At 54.7% G+C, this 23,549-nt stretch overlaps 1 protein-coding gene across 3 annotated transcripts; it reads right to left on the reverse strand.

Annotated features, from left to right (window-relative positions):
- LOC111153958 (solute carrier family 37 member 2) lies at positions 1 to 23,033 on the reverse strand. 3 transcript variants are annotated; one of them, XM_022513312.1, is made up of 18 exons: positions 22,904 to 23,033; positions 11,117 to 11,198; positions 10,558 to 10,651; positions 10,367 to 10,445; positions 9,277 to 9,412; positions 9,019 to 9,095; positions 8,024 to 8,190; positions 7,418 to 7,461; positions 6,982 to 7,134; positions 6,596 to 6,686; positions 5,209 to 5,271; positions 4,757 to 4,842; positions 4,220 to 4,268; positions 3,948 to 4,021; positions 3,606 to 3,684; positions 3,366 to 3,463; positions 3,011 to 3,075; positions 1 to 1,201 (listed from the first exon to the last, which is right to left on the reverse strand). In XM_022513312.1, exons 1-18 carry the CDS (start codon positions 22,960 to 22,962, stop codon positions 1,186 to 1,188), a joined length of 1,512 nt encoding a protein of 503 aa, XP_022369020.1. In that variant the 5' UTR covers positions 22,963 to 23,033; the 3' UTR covers positions 1 to 1,185. The 3 variants fall into 3 exon arrangements, with proteins under 3 accessions (XP_022369020.1, XP_022369022.1, XP_022369021.1); XM_022513314.1 differs by lacking the exon at positions 1 to 1,201 and adding an exon at positions 2,788 to 2,818 and having other exon boundaries at positions 22,904 to 23,003; XM_022513313.1 differs by lacking the exon at positions 1 to 1,201 and adding an exon at positions 2,788 to 2,818 and having other exon boundaries at positions 6,982 to 7,155; positions 22,904 to 23,003.
- Positions 23,034 to 23,549: the final 516 nt, after the last annotated feature.

Consider the following 23,549-nt stretch of genomic DNA (forward strand, 5'->3'; position numbering starts at 1 on the left):
ATGCCACAGCTGCACCTTGTGTGGGGCTCTAGCTCCTGCTGAGCCCCACAGGCCCCCGCCCCCCACCGTGTGGTCACGAGCATGTCCTTAGGGAGGCCCGCTTGTGGCCAGCCCCAGCCTGGGAACGTGACAGCCCGCGCGGCCGTGCCAGGCCCTGACAAGGATGAGTACAGGCCCGGCTGGCAAAAAGGATCTGTATTGTGCTGATGGGTGGCTTCGGAGGTCAGGGAGCAATGCCAAGGGCTAGCCTGGCAGGCAGCACTCTGGGGTGGGGTGGGCAGGAGAAGTAAGGCAGGAACACGGGGGAAGGGGAGGCAGGCCGCAGAGAGCTCAGGCCACTGCCCTTGGGACAGTGGCTGAATGAGCCAGGCAGCTTCCTTCTTCCTAGTCTCGTCACCCTGGGGCCTGTGCTCGGGCGGAAGTCCGTCTTCGTGCCCACCATCTACTCTGTTCCCAGAGCAGGGCTCATGTGCGGTGAGCACTCGGTGGCCACTGGCCCCTGTGGCTTTAGTCCGGCCTGCCCCCTCCCTGCGCTGTTCTGACATGTGCTCCTCCCCTGGGGACGTGGAGGGCTGGGACGAGACTGGGGCGGGGGAAGCCCAGCCCTGGGCTCAAGAGTGGCACCTCCTTTGCCTCTCCCTGGTCCTGGTCCCACAGAATACAGTAATAACACTTTAATCGACTCGGGTCAGGAGTCGGGATCAAATGCAGGGTAGAAGAGGTTCTGACATGGGAAATACACGAGAAAGCTGGCTTATGGACAAAGGAAGGAAGAGAGGCTTGGTGGCTCTCAAATAGGGTCAGAAATCCACGGACAGGTATAGGCTGAGCACCGAGGCTCGCTTTCCACACGGGAAGGAGAGACACACCTTTGCCAGGCCTTGGCCCATGTCCAGCCCCTGCCTCGGAATCTGAACAAGCAAGAGTCTGAGCATATTCTTCCCTTACCAAGCTGGAGACACCACTCAGCTCTGATCCCCAACCCTTCTGCTTTGCAGCTTCTGGAGCTCAGGGCTGTGAGTCCTCCTGCTGGCAGGCCCCTTCCCGAGGAGAACCTCCCAGCCCCTCAGAGGCCCTGTCAGCCCGTCTGTGGTGGGTTCCATTGTCTTGCCCCCATGAGGGGGTCGGGGGAGAGCACTTTGGGAATCAGCTGGGGCCCTCCGTGCTTCTCTGCGAATCAGGGCTTCATATCTCTTTATACCTACAGGAGGGGTGAGAGGCAAGGGAAGAGAAAGTAAGACACAGACAGGTTTATAAGCTCCTGCCCCAGTGAGGGGTACAGGGAAGGCAGGTTTGTAGGGTCCCTTAATAATTGCCTCTCATCCCTGTTCTGTCATTAGGGCTCCCTTCCTCCCCTTCAGTGGCAAATTAGCAAGTCAGCAGGATAATGAAAGCTTTGCCATGTTGGTGCCACACCTGACAGTTTGACAAATGGGATCCCAGATCCCATCCCGTCTCAGCCTCTGATCGAGTGGTTGTGGCTTAGGTTTGAGCACCCCCAGTTACACACAGAAGGATGTGGGGGCACAGAGGCCATGCCCACGGTCTTATCAATGCAAGTGAGTTGAGAAGTCGGGACCGTCCAGGGATTTCTGGTTCTAGGCCCAGTGGTCCCCTTGCCCTAGCAAGTTCCTCCATTCCCCCTGCTCCAGCCTTCCTCAGAGCCCGCCCAGCTCCGCGTGGCGAGAGTACAGAGGAAAGCAAGCCCCACACACCTGGGTTCAAACTGAGGCTCAGCTGAAGGCCTCAGTCACATTCCCTGTCCTGAGCCTCTGTTCTCTCTACTCTAGATGACAGAACCGATGTCTCACAGTGCCTGACAGGTAAGCAGCTGCGTCTGAAGGCAGACTCAACTCCAGGCAGGGAGCAGATGCTGACTAAATATTCCTCTCCCCGCTTCCTGCTACTTTTCTTAACCTCCCAGTCTCCCCTCAGGCCAGGCCCAAGAAGGCAGGCGAGGGGAGGGGACAAGTCGCCCTGCTCCCTCCTCCAGGGCAGGTGGGATAGATACTCTGCTATGCCTCCTGCTCTCAGGTTTTCTACCCTTGAACGTGGAAGATGCCATCCTTCAGGAGAAGAGTTTCCCCGGCTACTGTGCTGGTCACCATTGACCCCCGGGGGTTGTTGGCACACGTTTACCATCCAGGACTAGATCCAACTCTGGCCGGCTCCTCATTAACCAGGACCTCCTGCTCAGAAGCTGAGCCAGAAAGTCCGGAGGGAACATTTCCCTCAGCACCAGCACACGGCCCAGCCTTTTGCTGGCTCTGCCCCGGCCACTGCCCTGTCCATGCGGCCTCCACACCCACCACCACAGGGCAATGGACAGAGAGCACACCAGGCCAGCCACCGACGCTTGATCGGAATTTTATCCCAGAGACTGTGATTGGTTTTGCTTTTTTCTGTACACCCCAGGCCGAGGGGCCAGATGATCCTGGATTCTGAATTCTAAGAGGCATGTAGGGCTCAGAGTCTTTGTTCAGAGCGAAAACAATTTGCCTGGATCTCACCTCTGTCCTAGGAGTACAGCAAAAAGCCCTACCACTCGCCCGGAGGAGAAGAGTCTGCCAGCCCCTGGGGCAGCTCGGGCTGCTCAGGAAACACTTCCAAGCACCATGCTCTGCTCGGGTGGAGAGTCTCCAGAGCTGGCCCCCGAGAAACAAGAGAAAGTTGGGAAAAAAATCACACTGGAAGAGAAAGCATTTGCATGCAGGCCCCACTCGAAGGGCACGTCAGCCACCGACTTGAAGACAATACTCACAAAAGTCATGGGACTTGAGGAAAATACTACCGCGGGTGGGTTAGGGCCAGACTAGAGCTATGGAGACACATGGGGACAACAGAGGACACATTAGCGTGGTGGAGGGACGGGGCGTGGAGCACCTCCAGGGTCCGGCCCCAGTCCGGAAATCAGGTGGGCTCAGGCTGGGTGCGGAGAAGTGAACACCGGTTTTCACTCCCGCAAGTAGTGGGGTTGGGGAGGTGGGGCTGCAGCTGTCTGGGGACTCACCCTCTGTCTCTGCTCAAAGATGACTTCCAGGCAAGGATTTCTTTGTACACCAACCGGCAGAGGAGCTGTGGGGGGTCGGAGGCACAGAGGGAGGGGGAGGGCGACATTAGCCTTGACCACATGGTTAGTCCCCAGTGCTAGGTGACTGGGGTGGGGGGAGCTGGCAGGAAGGAAGGTGGTGGCACACAGTTTCATGTGGTGGGGGTCACCCATGGAAGGAAAGGGGTTCTGAGTGTCGGGCAGCTGCTCTCAGAGCCCCTCATGGTCAACGCTTTGGAACTCCAGGATTCCAGCCTGGCAGGACAGAAGAGTCAACTCCACCCATACCCATCTGTGTGCCCCCAAGATCTCGTACCAAGCAGGCCAGAACGTCGGCAGAGATGAGCATATAGAAGACGTTGTTCCAGCCTGTGGGGGAAATCAGTCCAGCCAGCAGAGGCCCCAGAGCCGCACCTGCACAGAACACAACATCAGATAGGGGCACCCAACAACGGGCCCTAAGCAGCCCGCCCACCCGAGAGTGGCATTCCGAGAAGTGTGCTCAACACGAGGCTCAGGGCTCAGCTGCCAAGGGCCAAAAACTAGAGTCACAGACCTATGGACCCAGTGCCGTCGATGATGGCTGTGACGGTGGAGAGTGCCTTTGCATTGCCCTTCAGGCTCTCGTGAGTTCCCTGGGGAGAGAGAACAGCATGGAGAGGCCAACCAGAGAGGCAGCACCAGGACCAGGATGGGGCTAACCTGGGGCAAGGCAGCAACTGGGGCTTGGAGTTTGGTGGGGGGGGGCAGTGATGGCAGACTCTGGAGGACTTTAAGGCTCTCCTACACCAGGATCTCTGTGCACCAGGGAGGGGGTGGGAATGTGGGATATTGGACCTAGAGATGTGCCCAGGCCCTGACCAAGCTCCCAGAGTCCTCCCCGGCCCCAGTTTCTTACCAGGTCAGCAGAAACGGCGGTGGTGATGAGTGCGTAAGGACCATTGACCAGGGCCCCACAAATGATCAGCATTACTGAGGCAGTGACGGAGACAGCTCGTTAGGGATGAGAGGCCTCCTCCCGCCCCAGCCCCAAAGCAGGTGAAACCCCCAGGTGTCAGGCCAAGAGCCTCCACTTCCCTGTGCCTCCCACCAATGCCCCCAAGTGGCTTCCTGGGGACCCCAAGGCAATGCTCTTCCTCTGCGCTGCTCGACTTGCAGCCACCCCCTCACCTATAGAGTTGGTAATCCCGTTCTGACCAATGTTGTTATACAGGAACATCTGAGAGAGGAAAAGGGAGAGGCAGGGTCACACCCAGGCCTCCCCATGGGCTGTGTGGGTTAGACTGGGAGTCTGGCACACCCTCTCCTCCCAGGGAACCCCAGAAGTCCACCTTACTCCAGAACTCTTGGTCTTTAATGGTTCCTGGGATGGAGGGTCTAAGATGTAGAAATCTGTTGTTTCCTGTTTCTCAAAAAGGCTTCTCTCACACCCAACCTGAATTTCCTATTCTTTCCTGAGTTAGGAAGTTCAGCTGCTGGCCTCCCTCTTCTCCACCAAGGCCAAATCCTTGCTAACCCCTTTCCAGAATCCTCAGTCTGAATCTTGGAGACTGTGCCGCCCCCAGCTTCTCCTCCCCTGGCGTGCACATGGACGTGCATGCACGCAGAGAGATAGGCGTGGGCATCCACGCCCAGGTACGCACACGTTGCAACAGCCCGCACAGGTACACGTGAGCACGTGCGCTCTGCTCTTGAGGTTATACGCACCATGGGGGCAGCCAAGATCAGCATGACACAGCAGGTGGTGGCCCTGCCGTTGGTGTGGTCGGAGATGAGCCCCGCCATGATGCCGCCTAGAATACAGACCAACTCACACCCAGCTGCTCCCAGTGGGAGCATAGCCGCCCACTAATGCGGCACCCCAAGTCTTGCCCCATTGCTTTGTCCCATCGCTCCACCCAATGCTAGCCTGGGCATGGGCATCCAGAACCAGTAGAACTTCTCCCTCTGAAGCCCTCCCCGCACCCACTGCTTTTATGGGAAGATCAAACACGAGGGTCAACTTTCTGAGGTCTCCCCAGCTGGGTAGGAGCCCTTTTTTCTCTGATGCCACCTGCCCAATTCACATCACATTGGACCTGTCCCTTCCTTCTGCACCCCCACAAGACAAAAGGGGAATAGGGGAATACTGCCCAGGGCAGAATAGGGCAGGGCCTCACCCATGATGCCACCAACATCGAAGAGGGTCGACAGGTCCCCAGCCTGTTTGGCGCTAAAGTGAGCTGTGGAAAACACAAATATAGTCAGAGCGGGGCTCGGAGCAGGCGACATGGAGTGCCACGGCCAGAAAAAGCCCTACAGAACACTTGACCCAGTCCCATTGCCTCCGGTTTCAGAGGAAGGAGTGAGGACCCATGGGAAGTCGTTGGCCAGAGTCACAAGTAAATTTGCAGCAGTCTCCCCCTACACCCCATCCTGTACTTTTTCTCCCCTTGCAGGCTGGCTCTGACCTCTCAGAAAAGCCTTCCCCTGAAAGCACTGGGGTCTGGCCCAGGAGAACCCTGTCAGACTAGGCCACCTTGGCCCGGGGGGAGGAGGGGACACTGCTGGTCTCACCAGCCCTAGTTGTGCTCTGCTCCTGAGCTCCTGGCCAGCCTCCACCAGGAGGCTCCATATCCATGGGAGGTCTCTGCTAATACACAGAGCCAGGAAGGAGACTCAGAGGCAAATGGGGACCTCAGGTCCCAAGTCTTGTCCTTGGATTAGAAAGAGCAAGATCCAGAAGCTGGAATTGTAGCCTAAGCCTCAAGGTTGACTCCTACTCTGAAGCTGGCACCAAGGCCACAAAACCAAGAGCTGTCCTGGCGTGCTGCTCCCTCTTATCTTTGAGAGAGGCCCGATGACGGGCTGTTGGTCAAGTCAGGGGCTGGGATTTGGCCTTGCATAAGCCCCAGGGCATCCTATTCAGAGCAAGTACAGCGCTTGCAAAGCAGCCTTTGGGGTCCTCCCACAGGGCTTGGAGGGAGCAGAGCAGCTGAGGGGCAGAGGGCCCAGCCCTGGCAGAGCTCTGAGGGTAGGGGCGGGCTAGAGCGGGCCCCGAAGGAGGGCAGTGCCGCTGACCCAGGCACCAGATGTCAGTCCTGGGAGGTTCCCGGCAGTCCTTGGGGAGAGGAGAGCGGTGCTCACTTCAGGCTTCAGGCAGTGGGGTAGCTCACCGGGCCCTCTTCCTGTATGTGTGTGTGTGTGGGGGGGTGGCATTCAAAGGCAGACCTGTCCCCGAACCATCCAGCCCCCCTCATCTGTGAGCCAAGCCAGCTGGATGGAGGTGGGTTCTCCTACACACAAGGGCTGGAGAGGAAGTCAGGAAGGATGACAGAGCACATCTCTGAGTTCCAAACCCCCAACTTTGGTCCAAGGGAAGAAAGGTGTCTGGAATCAGGGTCTCTGAGGTAACGTATGAGGTCTAACTTCCAATGGAAAAATAAATTTCAAAAGTCTCCCTTTGCCCTAGGAGAGGGTGCACGGACATCCCAATGGTGTTCTGGAATCCCATGCATCATGTGCCTCCTCAGAGAGCCCTCCCGCCCCTCTGCCCCTTGTCCTCACCCACGTTGAAGATGTAGAGAGGCAGCCAGTAGAGGAAGGTGTAGCTGACCAGCTTGGCAAAAAGCAGACACAAGGAGAACTCCACCACACCCTGCGGAGCATGACAGAGGGTGTTGGAAAGGCATGCCAGACGCCCCGGGCCAGGAGTAGCCCCAGAAGGAACTCAGCAGCCGCCCCCCTCCCCCTGAACTACTGCACAAAGCACATCTCCAGTCTTGTTCAAAGGCTGTGTGAAGACCACCCTCCCATGTTACCCTCCCCGAGCTGGCTCCTCACCCTCACACCTCACACCAAGCCCTAGAGCCCCCCGAGCCCCACCATCTCCCGACAGCCAGTGGGGACATCCAGAGAGCCCCGTGCTGCCCTCCAGGCCATGGACTTCTCACCGGGATGCGGAGCGCCCCCAGGAAGCTGATGGCCGCAGGCTGCGCCCTTGGCTCCTTGGAGCACCTGGCCGCGCTCTCCAGGCTGCTCTCCTTGTTGGTGCAGGGACCATTCCCCAGGTCCTCAGGGCTGTCCGGGTTCTCTTCCAGCCCATTCTGAACAGAGAGGAGCCCCGGCTGGGAGCACAGCCAAAGGCCACCTCCCGCCGGCTGGGGGGACAACCCAAGCAGCAGGCAGAGGCTCCCAAGCTGGAGGAGGTCCGCGCCCCCCTCAGCGACTGAACGAATGTCCCACCAGGCCCCATCAGGCTGTCATGGAGCCACCCTGAGGTCCTGACACTGAGCCTGTGAGCTAACTGTGGGCGCACATGCCCCTACCACCCCCCAGTCCTCTCTGGGACCTGCCCCCGTGGATGGAGTCACAGGCGGGGAGGCTCACACTAGTGTGGTGCTGGGGAGCCGCACAGTCCACATCTTCTGGGTCTGAAAGAAAAACCCAACCTTCTAAGAAGCTTCCCAGCAGGCCCACCCCCAGCCACCAAGTTAATGGCCAGTCTCGTTCCCAGCAAGAGGGAGCCTGGAACCCGGGCTCGGGAGGCACCTTCCAGGCCTGGCTCCCCTAACGCCACTGGTGTCACTAAGGGCCTTGTGGGTCCCCATTCTCTGGCTACCAAGTCCACAAGGGTGGGCTGAGCTGTCTCCCAAGGCCATCGGAGAATGGGGAAGAGGACAGCAAGTGATGAGGATCCCATCACCTCCCACTCCCCCCGCTCACACATCAGAGCCAGCACTTGCCAGGCAACCACAGGCCAACTGTTCAGCCCCCCAGCCCTGAACCAATAGCAAGTAAAGGCTGTTCGTCTCCCTCTTCGTCTTCTTTTATAAGTGAAAAAAGAAAAAAGGCTGAAGCCCAGAGAGGCGGCTAGTCCCAGGCCACACACACACCAGTAGTCCTCCCCCAGGGCCAGCTGCCTTCCCCGAGGCCCCAGGAGGAGACGGGGGAGGCTCAGTTCTGAGCCCCGTAGGGAGGGCGGGGGCCACTCACATTCAATGAGAAAGAGGAAGGTGAGGATGCCCATGGCAGCGGTGATGATGCCTGGCACCACAAAGGACAGGCCCCAGTGCTCATTCACCCAGACGCCAGCGATCAGGGAGCCCAGGATGTTGCCCACGGATGTGTGTGAGTTCCAGATGCCCATGATGAGCCCCCGCCTGGAGGGGAGGGGGTCAGGATCAGGAAAGACGGGAGAAGAATAAAAGAAAGTCAAAACAGAAGCACAGGGTTCATCACCCCCGCCCTGGCCCAAAGACAGCATGGGGGGAGGTGGGGAAGGGCTTGCCAGGTGCCAAGCAAGGGTCAGCCAAGGCCGGGGGTCCTGCTCCCCTCAGCCAGCGACTGCAGCCAGCTCGCACAGGCCTCCCAGATGGAGCTCCCCCCACCCCGAGCACTTCCGGCCCCCACTCCTCTCTTCCCTCTTGTCCTGGGGCTGCTACTCCAAATCTGGGTCCTCAAGCAAGGCCACCCCGCCTCCAGGGGACACAGGCAGTGTCTGGGGGTTTTTAACTGTCCCAGCTCCGGGTATGCTTCTGGCATCTAGCGGGTAGATGCTGCTACACATCCCATCCTGTGTAAGGTCGCCCCACGGCAAAGAGGGACCAGCCCCAAATGTCTAGTAGGGCTGAGCTGGAGAAACCCCGCTTGAAAGCAACTTTTTTTTTTGCACAAAAGCCAGTTCAAGTACAAAATAATAATAATGTTTTATAGGTTTCATTTTTGTCTTCATGCAAAATGGAAATTAGTCAATTATGAGGAAAAAGCGTAACAAGGGTGGCCTGTTTTGTGGACTAAAATCTTAACCATGAGAAAAATCAGTAATGCTTTTCAGCCACTAAAACATTGAACTAAATGTGAAAATCAGCAAGACAGACCTAAGTTTCTAACCTTTCACCCTGAAATTGTACTAGAGGCCATGAGAGACCTCCTCACTCCCCATAGCCCTCCCTGCCTACCTTCCGCTCCTCCTCCCTCCCCACACTCACTTTCCCTTCCCGAACCAGTTGCCAACGCAGGTCACCACAGAGGGCCAGCCGGTGGTCTGGACAAGTCCGTTACAGATCTGTGGGGAGACTGGAGATGAGTGGGACAGGCCTGGGCCATGCTGCAGACTCCCTCTGCCCCCTCCCGGGCTGCGGGGCCCTCCCCAGCCCCCACCAACCCCAACCAACCACAACACTATCGGCCTCCGCAACCTTCCCCACGATGGAGCAGAGGTCTGAGTGCAAGACGGGGGCTCGTACCTGGATAAGCACAAAGTACCAGAGCACATGGATGTTCCAGAAATATCCAAGGCCAAAGAGCGAGGTAAAAAGGCCGCTGAGCAACATTCCAGCTGAAAGGTAGTAACGGAGGGGGAGCCGCTCCCCAAAAATTCCGCTGGAGAAGAGAGTTGGATCTGTGGTTAATCACGAGCTGCCTCTGGCCCAGGTGACCACCGATGACTTCTGTGCTGCCTGCCACCTGCCAGAGAGGCCCTTGGGTCTCCACTCACTGGACTTTGCTGTCTCAGTTGCCACTGCTGAGCAAGCTCCTTGAAATGTTCTCCCCTTGGCCTTCTCACCCCTCTGCCCTTGGCTGACCACTCCTTCTCACAGATTTTCCCTGGGGCGCAGTCCCTTGTACAAAATTTATGGCTCCGACGACTGCCTACAAGTTACATGGCTCCAACTGGGTAACTTCCATTCTGACCTCTCCCACTGTGGGGTCACACCCAGATGCCTTCCGGACATCTTCACTTGGTTGCCTCCCCACACGTGCAACTCAGCACTCTACGACTGAACTCTCCCTCCTCCTTCCCCTCTCAGTCCCGTGGCCTGCGCCTCTCCTCCGAGTGAGTGTGGCACCGCCATCCTTGGTCACCAAGCCACCACACTGGTTTGGAACCAGCTATGAAGCAGGCCCCTCTGTTAGGCTGTGAGCCACTGGAAGGCAGTTTGGTTCCTGACACCAGACAGCAGGCTCACTCTGCCAAAGCCATGCTTGCTGGGCTAATTTAGGCCTAGGAGAGGCTGGCGGTTTTCCTAGCCATGTCCGTATCCACGGCTACCCACAAAGGATCCCAGTTCAGGAAAAAAAACCCATATTCCAGCCATCCCACTGCCACTGTCATCTACGAGAGTAACCTCAGAGGAGACGCTTTCCAGGAGAAGAAGCTACAGAAAACAGGAGTCTGCCAGGTGAAGGAGTCGGCTGGGTGACCACGGGTAGGGAAGGAGAATGGCCAGGCGCTGGTGGTGTGTGCCCATGTCTTTGCCTCCCGTCCACCTGGGGGAGCCCTCAGCTCTGGGGCCCCCCACTCTGGGACAGTCACAGGCTTGGCCCATCCCCTACCTGATGAACATGCCGATGGCGTAGGCCACAAGGAAGGCATTGTCCACGGCCCCCAGTAACTCCTTGTAGTTGTTCTTATCTGGAAACAGAGGGAAGAGACAGAGAGCTGGTGCTTGGGGGCCCTTACAGGAAACCCTTTTCGGCCCCAGACAACCTCTTCCTGCCACAAGAGCAGCGTGCCCCCTTCCTACCGAATGGAGCCCAGTTACACCACGTCGTGTCATTGAGACTGTGGCTGTCGTTGATGGGCTTGATCAGCTCCGAGCAGTTCTGGTGCAGACGGCTCTGAAGAGGGGAGAGGGTGCACAGGTTGGGGCTCACCTCCCGGCGTCAGAGCCCGCTCGGCGCAGAGCCGAGCAAACCATCTCCCTCCCCAAACACGCCAGGACTCTGGCCTGCACCATGGACAGCGTGAGCCTTCCTGTGGCAGCTCCTGCAGGAACCCGCCATAGGGACAAGGGGCCGCATCAGACCCTCCGTGAAGGGCGAGGTGAGTCTGAGCAGAGCCCATACAGCCTGGGGTCCCTGCCCTCCTGTTCCCGCCACAGCCCGTTAACACTGCTGTCCAAAGGAGCACCTATGGAAAGTTTTCTAAGAAGAACAACTACTAAAAGTGAGGGTTGGCCATGTGAAGGCCGTTCATCTCCGTGACTCCAGTTAGAGAATAAGTTCCAGATCATTCTACTAGAGTTGATTTCTGCGGGAGCTCAGCATCTCCTGCATTCTTTCTCACCGCCAGGCCAGCCTCACCTTGACAACACTGATGGGCTTCCTGGACATGTGATAACAGGTGTAGATGAAGAAGGTCAGCACCAGGATGAAGCCTCGGAACCTGCAGGGAGAGGCGGGCGTCTGGGTTAGTGGGAAGTCAGCTGCGGCTGGGAATTCAGGTGCAGTGTCCCTGGGGACCCGCTCTGGCTACCCCAGGGCCTCCACACTGCTGACGCTCTAGCTCAGGGTCCAACCGGACACAAGGTCCTTGGGACAGAGGCCAAGGGGAGGGTAGGAACAGATGCCCAGAGGCCAGCGCGCTCAGAGAGCCCAATCTCTCTGGTCCCAACTCCTGTGGCCTTCCAGCAGAGCTGGCCCAGCCCCCTAGACTACACAAATTATGCACCCCTCTCCCCCAGACCGCTCCTGTCATCTCCCATCACTTCTCTTGTCCTGTGACCTCACTAAGGTCAGGAAGCCCCTGTGTGTGTCTGGGTACACTGCTGAGACAGGGGAGCAACCAAGTAGAATTGTTTTTAAAAATACCAGCAATGGTTTTAATGGTGGGAGCAGGTGGGAGGCCGCCATGGCTTGTCTCTAAAGTGAGCTCACGACTCCTCTTAAACTTTGAACACAGCAGGCCTAGCAGTGGCTGCAGCCCAGGAAGAGCAGAGCCCAGACACCTCTGGAAATGTAGCAACAGTGGAGAAGCCGGGGCCAGAATCCACATCCTCTTCCCAGGCCCAGTCTGGTCCGTCCTACTGGACAGAAGGCTCATTCTTTCCATCTGTGGCTCACACATCACATGTGCTCTCTCCTTCCCCCACTTCTCATCCCAAGGACCGGCCTGGGATGGAAAGAACAGTTCAGCCAGGCACCCCTCAAGCGTGCACCCCACGCCCGGGCCCTGCCCTTCTTTGGGGGTCTGGCGGAAGGGCCTCGACATCCTCCTGAGTCAGTGTCTGCTTCCCCAGGAGAGCATCAGCCGACATGAGTCAGCAGCCAGGGGTTTCCTTCCGGTACATGGAAAATAGACCTCAGAAAGGGCCCACAACCCAGGAGGAAGAAGCAGGCATTAGGAAAGATCCAGAGCTTTGGGTTTTTTGAGATCTCATGGAGAAGAGTAGGAAAGAGGAGAAGGGGCCCTGGAGCTCTTTCCATTCTCAGCTCCATGAACCTAAGGGGTAGGATACTCTGCCCTCTTTAGGGAACTGCCTTCAAACCCCAGACTCACTGCCCCCCAATTTCAGAAGAGCCTGGATTTAGGTTGGGCTCTCAGGCCCCTTCTTGAGAACCTTCAGAGAACCCCGGACTTGAGCTTCCTACCCGTGTTCTCTGACTCCCCTCTCTCCACAACCTCATGGTGCATTTTCTCAAGAGAACCAAGTCACACACACTCACACACCCACCCATTACCAGGCTTAACATTTTCCAGCCGCCCTCCATGCTGTTGAGAACGAAGTTCCAACTATTTGGTCTGGATTATATGCTCCTCTACAGCAAACACCAGTTCCCAGGGACACATGGGTGGGTCACAGAGGTCCTCCAGGGACTTGAGTTCTCCAGGGAATGGGGGGTCACTCTGAGGGACTGTCACAGTGACCAACATCAGAAAGCTTAGTGGCAGCCATGTTTTCCAGGTCCCAGCCACAGGCATATGGCCCATGCCTCCTAGTTTGGGGACTTGTAGAATCTAACCTAACCCATTCTCTGAGGGGATTCGAAGAGGGTGTCCAGCTGGCCTTCCTCAAAGAGGAATGGCTGGGAGGAAACAATGGCCCCACAGATAGCCAGTCCAGTGCCCTGTCTGGGAAGCACTGGGGCGGGAAAAGCTAAGTTCTTTGCCGGCTGCCTCTGGTGTACTGGGGAACCGAAGACAAGTCCCTCCATCTTTTCCCCTCTGGTTTCCTCAGCAGTGGCACGTGGATGAGAGCACCAAGCCTGTCTAACTCAAAGACAGGTGAACACAATAGGACTCTCCCCCTAGTCCCCAGGTCCCTGTTGGACCATCTTTAAGTCCCCCCTTCCGGGGGGCTCAGCCGAACCAGCATGGCCACTAGCTACATGGATGCAGCCACTGACTGTGGAGACAAATCAGATTTCCTCTGCGTCTGACAGATCCCTGAGGCCCCGCTGAGGCTCCCAGCTCTGACTGTTCTCCCACGACGGGCCTAGCAGTGAGGAAGACCCTTGTCAGCCACAGAGCCTGGTGTTGCCCGGGAAGCCCTCCCGGGAGCTGGTCAGAGCCGACCAGGGGCCCAGAGGCCTAGCACAGTTCCCAGCTCCCCCTGCTCTTCCCCCACACACTCCCCTCCCCCACCCGGCTTCACCTCTGAGCCCGCAGTGGGATGGCGTGGAGATTCTGGCCTGCCTCGGCCTGCCCAGATGCTCCCTGGGGAGCAGATAAGGAGGGTCAGGAGTGGCCCACACTAGTATCCAGACCTGTGAGATTCCAGCCCTGCCCTCCTCCAGGAGCCCAGCCTGCCCTTTCCTTCTGCTCTGATCTCAACCTCCAGGAAAAAAGCTGACACCCAAGAAAGCAGAAGAGTCATGAATCTGGGGGGTTGTGGGGGGTGGGGCAGGAGGCCCTCAGGTGTGCCGTGATGTCAGGCCTGGCATCAATGCCTTCTGGGACTCCCTCCCTGGACCGCAGAGAGGCGTGGGGAGGAGCGCAGAGTCCCACGGCTAGCTGGGCAGAGTGCCCTTGGAGCCAGGCCTCCTGTCCGTCCAGTCCACTTCTCATTCCACTGTCCTTTTTCCATTCCATTCCACTTTGGCTGCTATTCCGAGAAAAAGGCCAAGGTGCCACCGTTCAAAGGGCCTGGGGTCATTGATCAGGCAGAGGGCTGAGCTAAGCCGACCAAAGGCTGCCAGATTCAGAGTCTCTCACAGGAAAGATAGCTGAGGGGCTCCGGGGCGTGCAGAACCACAGGTTTCACTTCCCTTCTCACCAGCCCTTTCTTTGCAACCAAGAGGCCCCAGGAAGGGAGCAGTGGGCCCTGGGGGGCTGTGAGGGGAGGGATGGCAGCCCAGGTCCCGGGCCAGGCTGGGCTGACAGGCCAGGCAGAGTGAGGCCCCCAGACGGTTCCAAGTGAGGCCACCTGCTCCATGACCGACCTCCTAAATCTTTGTTAGCAGGAAGTGGTACTTCTTAGAGTCCTAGCTTCCCCCAACCCAGCACTGGTTACTCAGTAACCAAATTAGATAGTGAGAGGAACTACCTATCTCTTAACTGTTAGTGGACAGTCCAGACTCGGCATGGGGACTTCTTCTGAGGTAAGGACAATCGATGTGTCCCAAAGCAGCAATGGATTAAAAACAAAAACCCCATAGGACCTGTTACCACCATCAGTACAACAACCCAGAACAACAAGAAACAGCAGAGGAGAGGGACGTTGGTCTTAGGAGGTGGTGGAAAAAAGCACCCTTTCCCCAGTAGCCACCCAGTCAATCCTAGTACCTGCTTCCTTGCTTTCCAATCACATTCCAATCACAAACCCCTACCCCGTAAGGCCAGTGAGGACTTCAGCTCCCTCATCAGCCACCCTCTACGTCCCCGTGCCTCAACCAGGGGCTGCTAGTAGACATCTAGGGCTGCTCAGGTAGCCAGGTGACAGGCTGGTTGTGGCTGCTGGTGAGCTTGGCACTTGCCCTGAGGAAATGGGACTTGGTGGCCTGTCTTTGGATGTCCCTGTTCTGGGACTCCACAGATCTGAAAAGGATAGAGGCTGAGCCCAGAGCCAGGCCTTCAGCATACAGGGTGGGACAGGGGCAGGTCATGGCTGGACGGGCCCAAAGCCCTCTGGGGGCAGAAAGTCAGCCAAAGGAATCCACTCCTTGTCACCCTTCCTCCAGCTGGGACTCAAGAGCTTGCTCAGAGACATCAGCTTGATTCAGAGCTTGGTCCCGAGATCCTTTCCAGCAAAGGGAGAGACTGGCAGGTGGCCACAAGAAGCCCAGGACTTCGCAGGATAAATGAGCAGATAAGATCATGATCACTTTTAGGAAAGCGGAAAGCTTGCACAAGGAGACTCAGTGAGGGAAGCCCGAGACCGTGAGCAGACAGACATGGCTTCAGCTCCAGCGTGATATGTTGTCTAGGCAGCTGGAAACATCTGGAAGAGCATGAGAGTTGGAAGGGTTTGGAAGAGGTGGTTGACATTATGCAAACAGCACAGATGGGAATGTCCTGGGGATGGCAGAGTCGGGGTCCTGCCTAGCAAGGCAAGATGATGGACTTCCCCTCGAGAGTCTCTAGCTGCCTAGAGTGTGAAATGTCAGGGGTCTGAGGCATGAGCCCGGGGCCAAGAGGAGAGCAGCTGCATTGCCCCCCCTACATACACACCAACTCAGGAACCCTCAGAGACTCTGCCCCCTGATGTCTGTCCTCCATCTTGTCGTTACTTTTGGATGGCTCCAGTCCGACCTCAGCACTCAGATGGCACAATTTGAATGGAAGAAATAAGGCCTTGACCAACCACATCAATCATGCAAGACCTGTCCACGGGCCCTAAGACAGATCCTCTTCCCAAAACCAAGGGAGGTATGAGTCTGCTCTGCAAGACGGGAAAGAGGAAACTGCAGGGGGGAAGAGGAAGCAGAAGGCAGCTGGGGAGAGGGCAGCGATCACGAGTGACAGGAGAGGGGAGACCACAGGGTCATGCTGTGTGACCAGCTCTGACCGTGTGGTGGGGGCAGGGATAATAGTGCGTCCCCCAGTTTCTCCATCTGGATCTCCAGTCCTTTCCAGAGCAGCCCCTCACGGCCACAGCTCATTTTAAGGCCCCCTTTCTGTGGCCCTTCTTCATAGTTACCAGGAAAGTGAGACAAGACAATGCTACTCAGGCAGCAACAGGGAACCTGATCGGGGTCCCGGCAGAGCAGGGAAAAGATCGCCAGACTTAGACCAAAAGAGACTGAGTCCTGCTGCTGACTGTGGCCTTGAACGAGTTGCTGAACTGTCTAAGCCTCAGTTTGAAATTCTTTAAGTAAGGTAATCGAGTCCTGCACGCAAGAGTGTCAGAGGATTGAGATGTGGGGGGTGAGGAAGCCTCCAGCATACAGCAGGGTCTGGGGATGTATTCGAAGGGCTTCTGTGTCCCCTGGGGGTGGGCGCTAGGATCTGGCCGAGAGAGCCCTCCGTAAACTCTAGAAGGGGAGCCGTCTGTTCCAGCGGAGTCCAGCTGGCAGCCTTGGCCTTTCCAGCTCACCGGGGAAGATCAGGGTGTGGGGAACAAACAGGGGTGTGGGGAACAAACAGTGATGTGGGAGTTCACAGCTCCTGCCTTCCTGCCTGCCCAAAGCCTCCCCCCCCCATTCCTGCTCATCCAGCCTGTCCCGCCTCCCACGGACTCCTCTTCTCCTTGTCCTGAGTGCTTCTCCCTCACAGGGCCCCAGAAAATGGGCCCAGCTCCATGAGCGCCGGCTGCAGTCATCTCTGGCCAGAGGCCCATGTTCCCAGCTGCCCCCAGACATGCCCACGCAGACGCGGGGCCCGAAGGCGGGGCACCGGCCAGGCCCAGGGCTGGGAGGACTCTACAGGCCCCAGCCTGACACAGAAGAGGAGGGGCAGAAGTAACATCTCCCTGGGCAGAAACCTCTCTGGCTCCAACTTTTGCTCCCACAGTTCGGCTGCCTCTCTCCCTCAGGCAGGCCTCTGGGGGCCACTCCCTCCGTGCCCCTCTGCCCCCATCCAGTTGTAGCTACACGGGGTCAGTCCCAAGCAGACCAAGCAGACTGGCTGTCTTCCCTTCCGTGCCGTTGCTGGCTCCATGGCCTCTTCTCAGAACACCTCCAGATCCCCTGGGTCAAGGCCACCTTCTCCTCCTGCTGAGGCTGGATCCGTGCCTCCGTCCAAAGACATGCATGAGCACTTAGCGGTGACCAAGGACGGACCGTGAGCCAGGCCCCAGGCCCCGGGCCGCGTGATTTCCTCATCTTTTCACTTTCACCAGAACCCTGTGGTGTAGGTACACGGTCATTTCCACGTTATAGACGAGGTCCTGCAGCCTCAAAGGGATGGAGTGATCTGTGTGAGGCCGGCCGACCCTGTGACATGTCCCCTGCCACAATCTCAGCAGGAGGAGAGCAGAAGGACCCCTGGGAGAAGGACTAACCTGGGTGCAAATTCCAGCTCGTACCAACTACGCAGGTTTGGACAAGCTGCGGAACTTCTCTGGGCCTCATGACACCCATAGGTGAGGTGGGGAAACAACTCGTTGCCTTGCGGTGAGCTACAAATCAACACTGTCTGGCATAGAGTAGTCGAAAAAGTGAGGAAAAGGAGAGTCAGTAATTAAGGGTCAGTCAGTGGTTCGCGTGAGCCTGGTCCTGGTCTAAGTTCTTCACACACGACGCCTCACGTAATGCTCGCACGGTCCTGTGAGGCGGGCTTCGCTCCTGCCTGCTCAACAGACAGGGGATCTAAAGCTCACAGTGAACCCGGCCTCCGGTGTCCTAGTCAAGGAAGGTCTAGCTAGACCTGCTTTCTTCGCTTCTGCTTCAAGGCCCTCTTTGGGGAGGGACATGGGGAGGCAGTAAGTCTGAGAAGACTTTGATCCTTAGTTTCAGGAAGGTAGGACCACGTCTTAATCATTACTACAAGCCCCAGAGCTCAAGATAATAAAAATAATAAAGTAATAAAAATAATAATGTGCCTATAGTAGGCACCACATTAATGCTTAGTGTGTGATAGGAGTCCAGCCCTACACCCAGCAGGAAAGAAGGAAAAGGACACTTACTCAGGGCCCTTCACTGGCCACGGGAAATTAAGAATGTTCTCGTATCATGTTTATCTCGTAGAAACTGAGGCTTAGAGAAGGCAACTGCACAAAGCATACCATGGTGAAAGGATTTCAGTCCAGATCTGGCTTAACTCTGGGAGATGTTGGTCAACACAGTACATAGTTGGAGTCATACTTTGAATGACGTGTGGTTGTAGAAAGCTGTGTTAGGTGTACTCATGAGTTCTTCTAAAATGCTGGTGTGGGACAGGCTGTTGATAATTACCTACCCTCCCCAACCCTATTTCCTCTAAAACAGAAGTTACTCTGGCTAAATGGTATAATTAATACATATGGATGAAACTCCATTAGGAATAATAGCGGCAGACATGTACAACTGCCACACACGGTGATAAGATACGGTGGGTTTTTCTGTTTTTGTGTTTTTTTTTAAGAAGAGAAAAAGAAGTTTTATCCTGAAGTAAAATGACCGGTCATTCCAAAATAAGAAAGAGGACAATAAAGGACAAAACCTGAAGGGATACATTTGTAGAAGTTTGTGGAAACAGAATTTGATTTGCTTTGGATTATAGTACGTGCAAATAAGGAGTCTGAAAATAAATAATTATGTTAAAGTTTTGTCTAAATCTGGCTCAGTTTTTGTTTTATTTGTATTATTTTCAAAAAGAGGCTGTGGTTCCTTTAGTATCAAATATGCCAATGCAAAAGTAGGATCTGGTTTTCTCTGCTAAAATGCCAAAATTTCCTTGAATGTTGGTTATTGGTCTGCTCTTAAAGAGAGGATGTAAAAAAAAAATTTTTTTTTAACCTCCTGGGGAATCTGCATAGATGGCAAACATTCAGTGTCCTACAGAATAATTTTCTATACTTTGTAAAGATCTTTAGGAAACAGTTCAGTTTCTTTACAATGTTACCTTCTAAGTTTATTTTTTATTGTATTATCATCACTTTCAAATGGGCAGACAAGAAGTTTCTTAGGCACTCACGATGAGCACTCAAATGTCCTAACAACTTTTGATGTTTTGCTTTCCCAAAATGAGGTCCTAAATGCAAAATAAAATTAAACTTTCTGGACATCTTTCATACTTAAACTATGAATGAGACCCCCAAGAGAGCCCCTGGAAATACTTTTTCACTTTTTATAAAAAGAGAAGGGCTGGGGCACCTGGGTGACTCAGTGGATTAAAGCCTCTGCATTTGGCTCAGGTCATGATCCCAGGGTCCTGGGATTGAGCCCCGCATCGGGCTCTCTGCTCAGCAGGGAGCCTGCTTCCTCTCTCTCTCTCTGCCTGCCTCTCTGCCTGCCTCTCTGCCTTCTTGTGATCTCTGTCTGTCAAATAAATAAATAAACTCTTTAAAACAATAAGAAGAGAAGGGCTGCAAATAATTAGTTTTATTTGATATGTTGCTATCGACCAACTGCATGGAAATAGTTGTGAAATCAGAAGAGACACTCAGCCTCGTCTAGGTTAAATTTCTAAGGGCAAAATGTAACTATTTATAGTAACAGTTCACAAATGGTAGGCTACATGAGCAGTTTGTCCAGATTTCTCAGTGCCCTCCGGGTCCAAGATCTGCCACCACGTATCCGTGGCCTGGCAGCCCTGTCTAACGGTAACAATACAGGGCGACCAGTCACGATTTTGGTTCTGATTTAAAATGCTACATGGGTTGCAACCTTACTTCTTTAATTTGAATTGAACATCTTCTAGGTCAGGGGTTTTCAACTCGGGATGGACATCAGAATTTCCTATGGAGTTCTATGAAAATAGATGTTGTGTAGGGGCACTTGGCTGCCTCAGTAGGAAGATAGTGGGACTTCTGATCTGGGGGTTGTGAGTTTGAGCCCCACACCAGGTATAGAGCTTACTTATAGAAATAAAATGCAGATGGGTAAGACTTACTCCAGACTGACAGAGTCTCCAGAGTTGATATTCTTGGTATATCCTTGGGATATTATATAAATTCAATCTCAGGATTTTTAAATATCTCAAGATTTTTTTCCTCCATACAAATTGTGTTCATTCGTTTTTATAAGTCAAAATGTAATGTTCACCATCTTCTTTGAATTTACCTTACTGTGTTTTTAGACACTGTCTAGATTTTTAATTGGCTGGATTTTGTTTTGCCTATCTCGGGAACATTTCCTGGTTAGCCACATTATTCTGGTCACAAATTCTCATCAGGTTGTTCACTTCTGAAAACTATCATAATACGTTAATTCACGCCCCTTTAGGTTTCTGTCACCTATGGGCCGTTGTTTCACTCTTGATGCTTCCTAAAGGCTCTGCAATCAGCTGTAGGCCCAAAGTTGGATCTTTACCAATCGAGAACTATCTCAGAAAAGCACTGTACCAGACACTCAGTCTTGGGGTACAGGCCTCTCACGGCATTGCTTACACATCTTGAAAGGCAGATTGAGGCAGGACTTCCAGAACTCCAGGGAAGAAGCAGACAAGTTTAGGCGATTGCTAACCCAAGATTCAATGGAATAAGAATCACAGAGGCCCAAGTGAACTGGTGAGGGATGGCTGTCGTTAGGTTTAGAATATTGTTGATGTTACAATGTTCGGTTTTCTGGAAATATCAGGAAGCCCTTCTAGTTCTTCTTCAGCGGTGTATAACCCAAAACAATTCAGTAGACTCTGTTTTTGTAAACTACAACAAAACACTTGCACATTTCTTATTCTCCCTACCAGACCGCTCCCCACCTGCCCCAAATTCAGAAACTTTTGCTGCGGCTTCCTGCTTTTCATAGAAATATGGTTATTAGCAAGGGTTCAATAAGAAATTGACCTTTTGGGGGCGCCTGGGTGGCTCAGTGGGTTAAAGCCTCTGCCTTCGGCTCAGGTCGTGGTCCCAGGGTCCTGGGATCGAGCCCCACAGCGGGTTCTCTGCTCAGCGGGGAGCCTGCTTCCTCCTCTGTCTCTGCCTGCCTCTCTGCCTACTTGTCTGTCAAATGAGTAAATAAAATCTTAAAAAAAAAAAAAGAAAGAAATTGACCTTTTGTTGGTGTTCTTTAAGAAGGCTACATGCCCAGTGTGGAGCCCCAGCTCATTGGATGGGAGACCAAGACCTGAACGGAGATCAAGAGTCAGATGCTAAACCCACTAAGCCACCCAGGCACCCTGCCCTTTTTTTTTAAACACGGATGTAATTAGAAAAATTGATTATATAACCAAGGCCTTACGTGGAATGTCATATTTGACAGTGATGATCATTTAATCAAATATAGCCAGCCCCTTTTAAGGAACTAATATTGACTATGTGGAGCCAATACTAATAAAACCCTCCCAAAAAACCTGGCTTACTGTGCTCCCTTACAGGCAAATAAGGAAGGTCATTCCCTGGCCGGCCCAGGTCACGCAGGGTATTTGGGAGACTTTGAGAAGAGAAGAATTTGCCCACATTTATAGGTACAGCAGGTAAAACCTAGTGTGAAAACCAGTGTCTTGTCTTCCTAATCTCTAAGTAAATAATAAAGAATAATAAATAAATAAAGGCTTTTAAAAGTCCAGTCTAAGATTTCTTATGAAAACTTCCAGCAAAGCAACTTAACAAGGCCCATACTGTAGATGAACACTCTTGCTGTTCCTATATATATATATAATCAGATCAAATCTAATGATACCAGCCTTATTTTGTGATCAAGAATCATCTTTGCAAGTATTTTTGATCAAAGTAGGGGAGACTTTTGGGAAGGAAAAAAAAAAATTTTCCCTGGGAAACTGCATTGTCTAGAGGACGTCCCTCCAGTTATCAGATTCTAGCCTTTCCTTGACTTTGGGCTATTTTATAATGCTTTGAAGCAGCAGGTAACTGTTAAGTCATACAAACTGTGTGAATGAAATGACAGTCTCCAATTCATAGTCTTTTCTCCCAACCTGTGGAAAAGTCAGTTTTGTCTCAATATTCCTGATTTATGAATGGCCAAGTTCTTCAGATTCTTTTTTAATTGTGGTAAGATATACATCACATAAATACTACCATTGTGAAGGGTACAGGTCAGGGGCCTGAAGTGCCTTTCCATTGCCCTGCAACCATCCCCACCATCCGTCCCCAGAACTTTCTGTCTTCCCAAACTGAAACAGTAGTTCCCTCTTCCCCCCTTCCTGGACATTTTCTGCCTCTCTCATTATAAGTCAAATAAAATCTTTAACACATGTTCATTTTTGTAACCTATCAGAGCCATGATTTCAACTTTTTATGAAAAATATTTTAACAGTCCTAAGCTCCAGAAGGATCAAAGAAGTAATGGAAACGAGTGAAGACGGCTGGAAGTGACTGAGGGCTGTCGCCAGTGAGGACTGTCACCCCTTGGCAAGCGCTGTGGGTGATCAGCCATCCCAGCCTGCCCACAGGGGAGAGGGTTGGGTATGTAGGATTTTCTGTCTTAAAACCAGTAAGTTGGTTGTCTTAAGAGCACCCACCCTATCCAAAAGAGATCCTCTACCCCTAGTCATATAATTTGGGAATATAGGCCTCGTGTTGCTACAGTTTCTTAAGAGAAGCCAGGGGTCTGGCTATTTACATTAAATTTTACAATTTGTAAATGATGGCAACTAACACAATGCCTCCAAAACACTGTGCAGACCAAGCAGACTGCTCCAGTGTGAGGCCTCTGATGGGTAGGAGGTGGAAGCCCCCCACCCCACCGCACAGCCCGGCGAGGTCAGGAGGGAGGCTACTGCAGAAGCCCGGGCACTCCTTGGGCGGGGGTGACGGTTCAGCGGAGGAGCAGCTGCGGCTCTGATCTCAGAGGTCTGTCCCTCGGCACCCCACCCCGCCGAGGGTGAGGTTCCAGGACACTGAATTCTGGCCTCCGTATTATCCAAGGAGTAGGAGAGAGCAAAAGGGCCACTCAGCAACTCCTGTGGCCCCTGGATCAGCAGTTCCATCCGCCCCTGGCCTCTGTGGCCCCGCACGCAAGCCCAGGTTCGGTGGGGTGTGCGAGGCGGGCTGTGCCCCGACTGTCCCCCGCCGGTCCCCGCGTGGCCGCCGGCGCTTCCTGCCCCCGGCGCTCCGGGGCCGGCGGGGAGCAGCTCCGGGACCCGGCGCGCCTCCCTCCCCGAGCCTGGCTCACCAGCTGTCCCTGGAGAAGGTGCGCAGGAACCAGACACCCGGAGCCAAGGAAGACCGCATCGTGCCGGGCCGGGATCCGAGGCGGAGATGGTGGCCGAAGGAGGGCGCGGGGCTGGGCGCGTGGCCCTCGCTGGCAGGCGGCCGGGTTTAAATGCCCCACGGCCCGGCCCGCCCCGGCTCGGCGGCCAGACGCCCGGAGCCCCCGCCCCCTTGCACCTGAAGGCCCTCGGGGTCCGCCCGGCGCGAGCCGACCGCCAACCTCCGGCACCTGCATTTTCTCGCGTTCAGCCTCCCAGCTGGCTGCCCTCGGAGCTTCTCGGGGCTCCTCCCGCTTTGCACTTTCTGCTCACTTCCCGCCTGGGTACCGAAAGCCGAGAGCCCAGGCTAGTCCGCTCTCTGCGACCTTTCGTCTGCCCGCCGCTGTCCCTGCAGCCCTGCAGCGCCCTTCTGTCCAGAGGAGTGGCTCCTGACACCCACTGGGAAACTGAGGCGCGCGGGGGACCAGTACCGACACGATACCTGGTGGTCCCCCATGACACTGATCTGAGCGCGGGGGCACCCTCGGAGCACAGGAAGTTTTTCAGGGAGTCACGGTGTTGGCCCAAACATCTCTCTCAGGCCCCCCAGGGGCTTCCTGTCCCACTCCG

This window comes from Enhydra lutris, unplaced genomic scaffold, assembly GCF_002288905.1.
Source record: "Enhydra lutris kenyoni isolate GAN:26980312 unplaced genomic scaffold, ASM228890v2 scaffoldscaffold34, whole genome shotgun sequence".
In the NCBI taxonomy this organism is placed as follows: domain Eukaryota; kingdom Metazoa; phylum Chordata; class Mammalia; order Carnivora; family Mustelidae; genus Enhydra; species Enhydra lutris.

What these genes read in the sequence shown, in the direction of transcription:
- LOC111153958 (XM_022513313.1), bottom strand. Translation starts at nt 22,962, where the DNA reads ATGCGGTCTTCCTTGGCTCCGGGTGTCTGGTTCCTGCGCACCTTCTCC. An exon ending in CTCCCCAGCACCACACTAGT is followed by an intron (nt 7,156 to 7,417) that starts GTGAGCCTCCCC and finishes CTGTGCTCCCAG; the next exon opens with CCGGGGCTCCTCTCTGTTCA. An exon ending in TGATCTTGGCTGCCCCCATG is followed by an intron (nt 4,269 to 4,756) that starts GTGCGTATAACC and finishes TTCCTCTCTCAG; the next exon opens with ATGTTCCTGTATAACAACAT.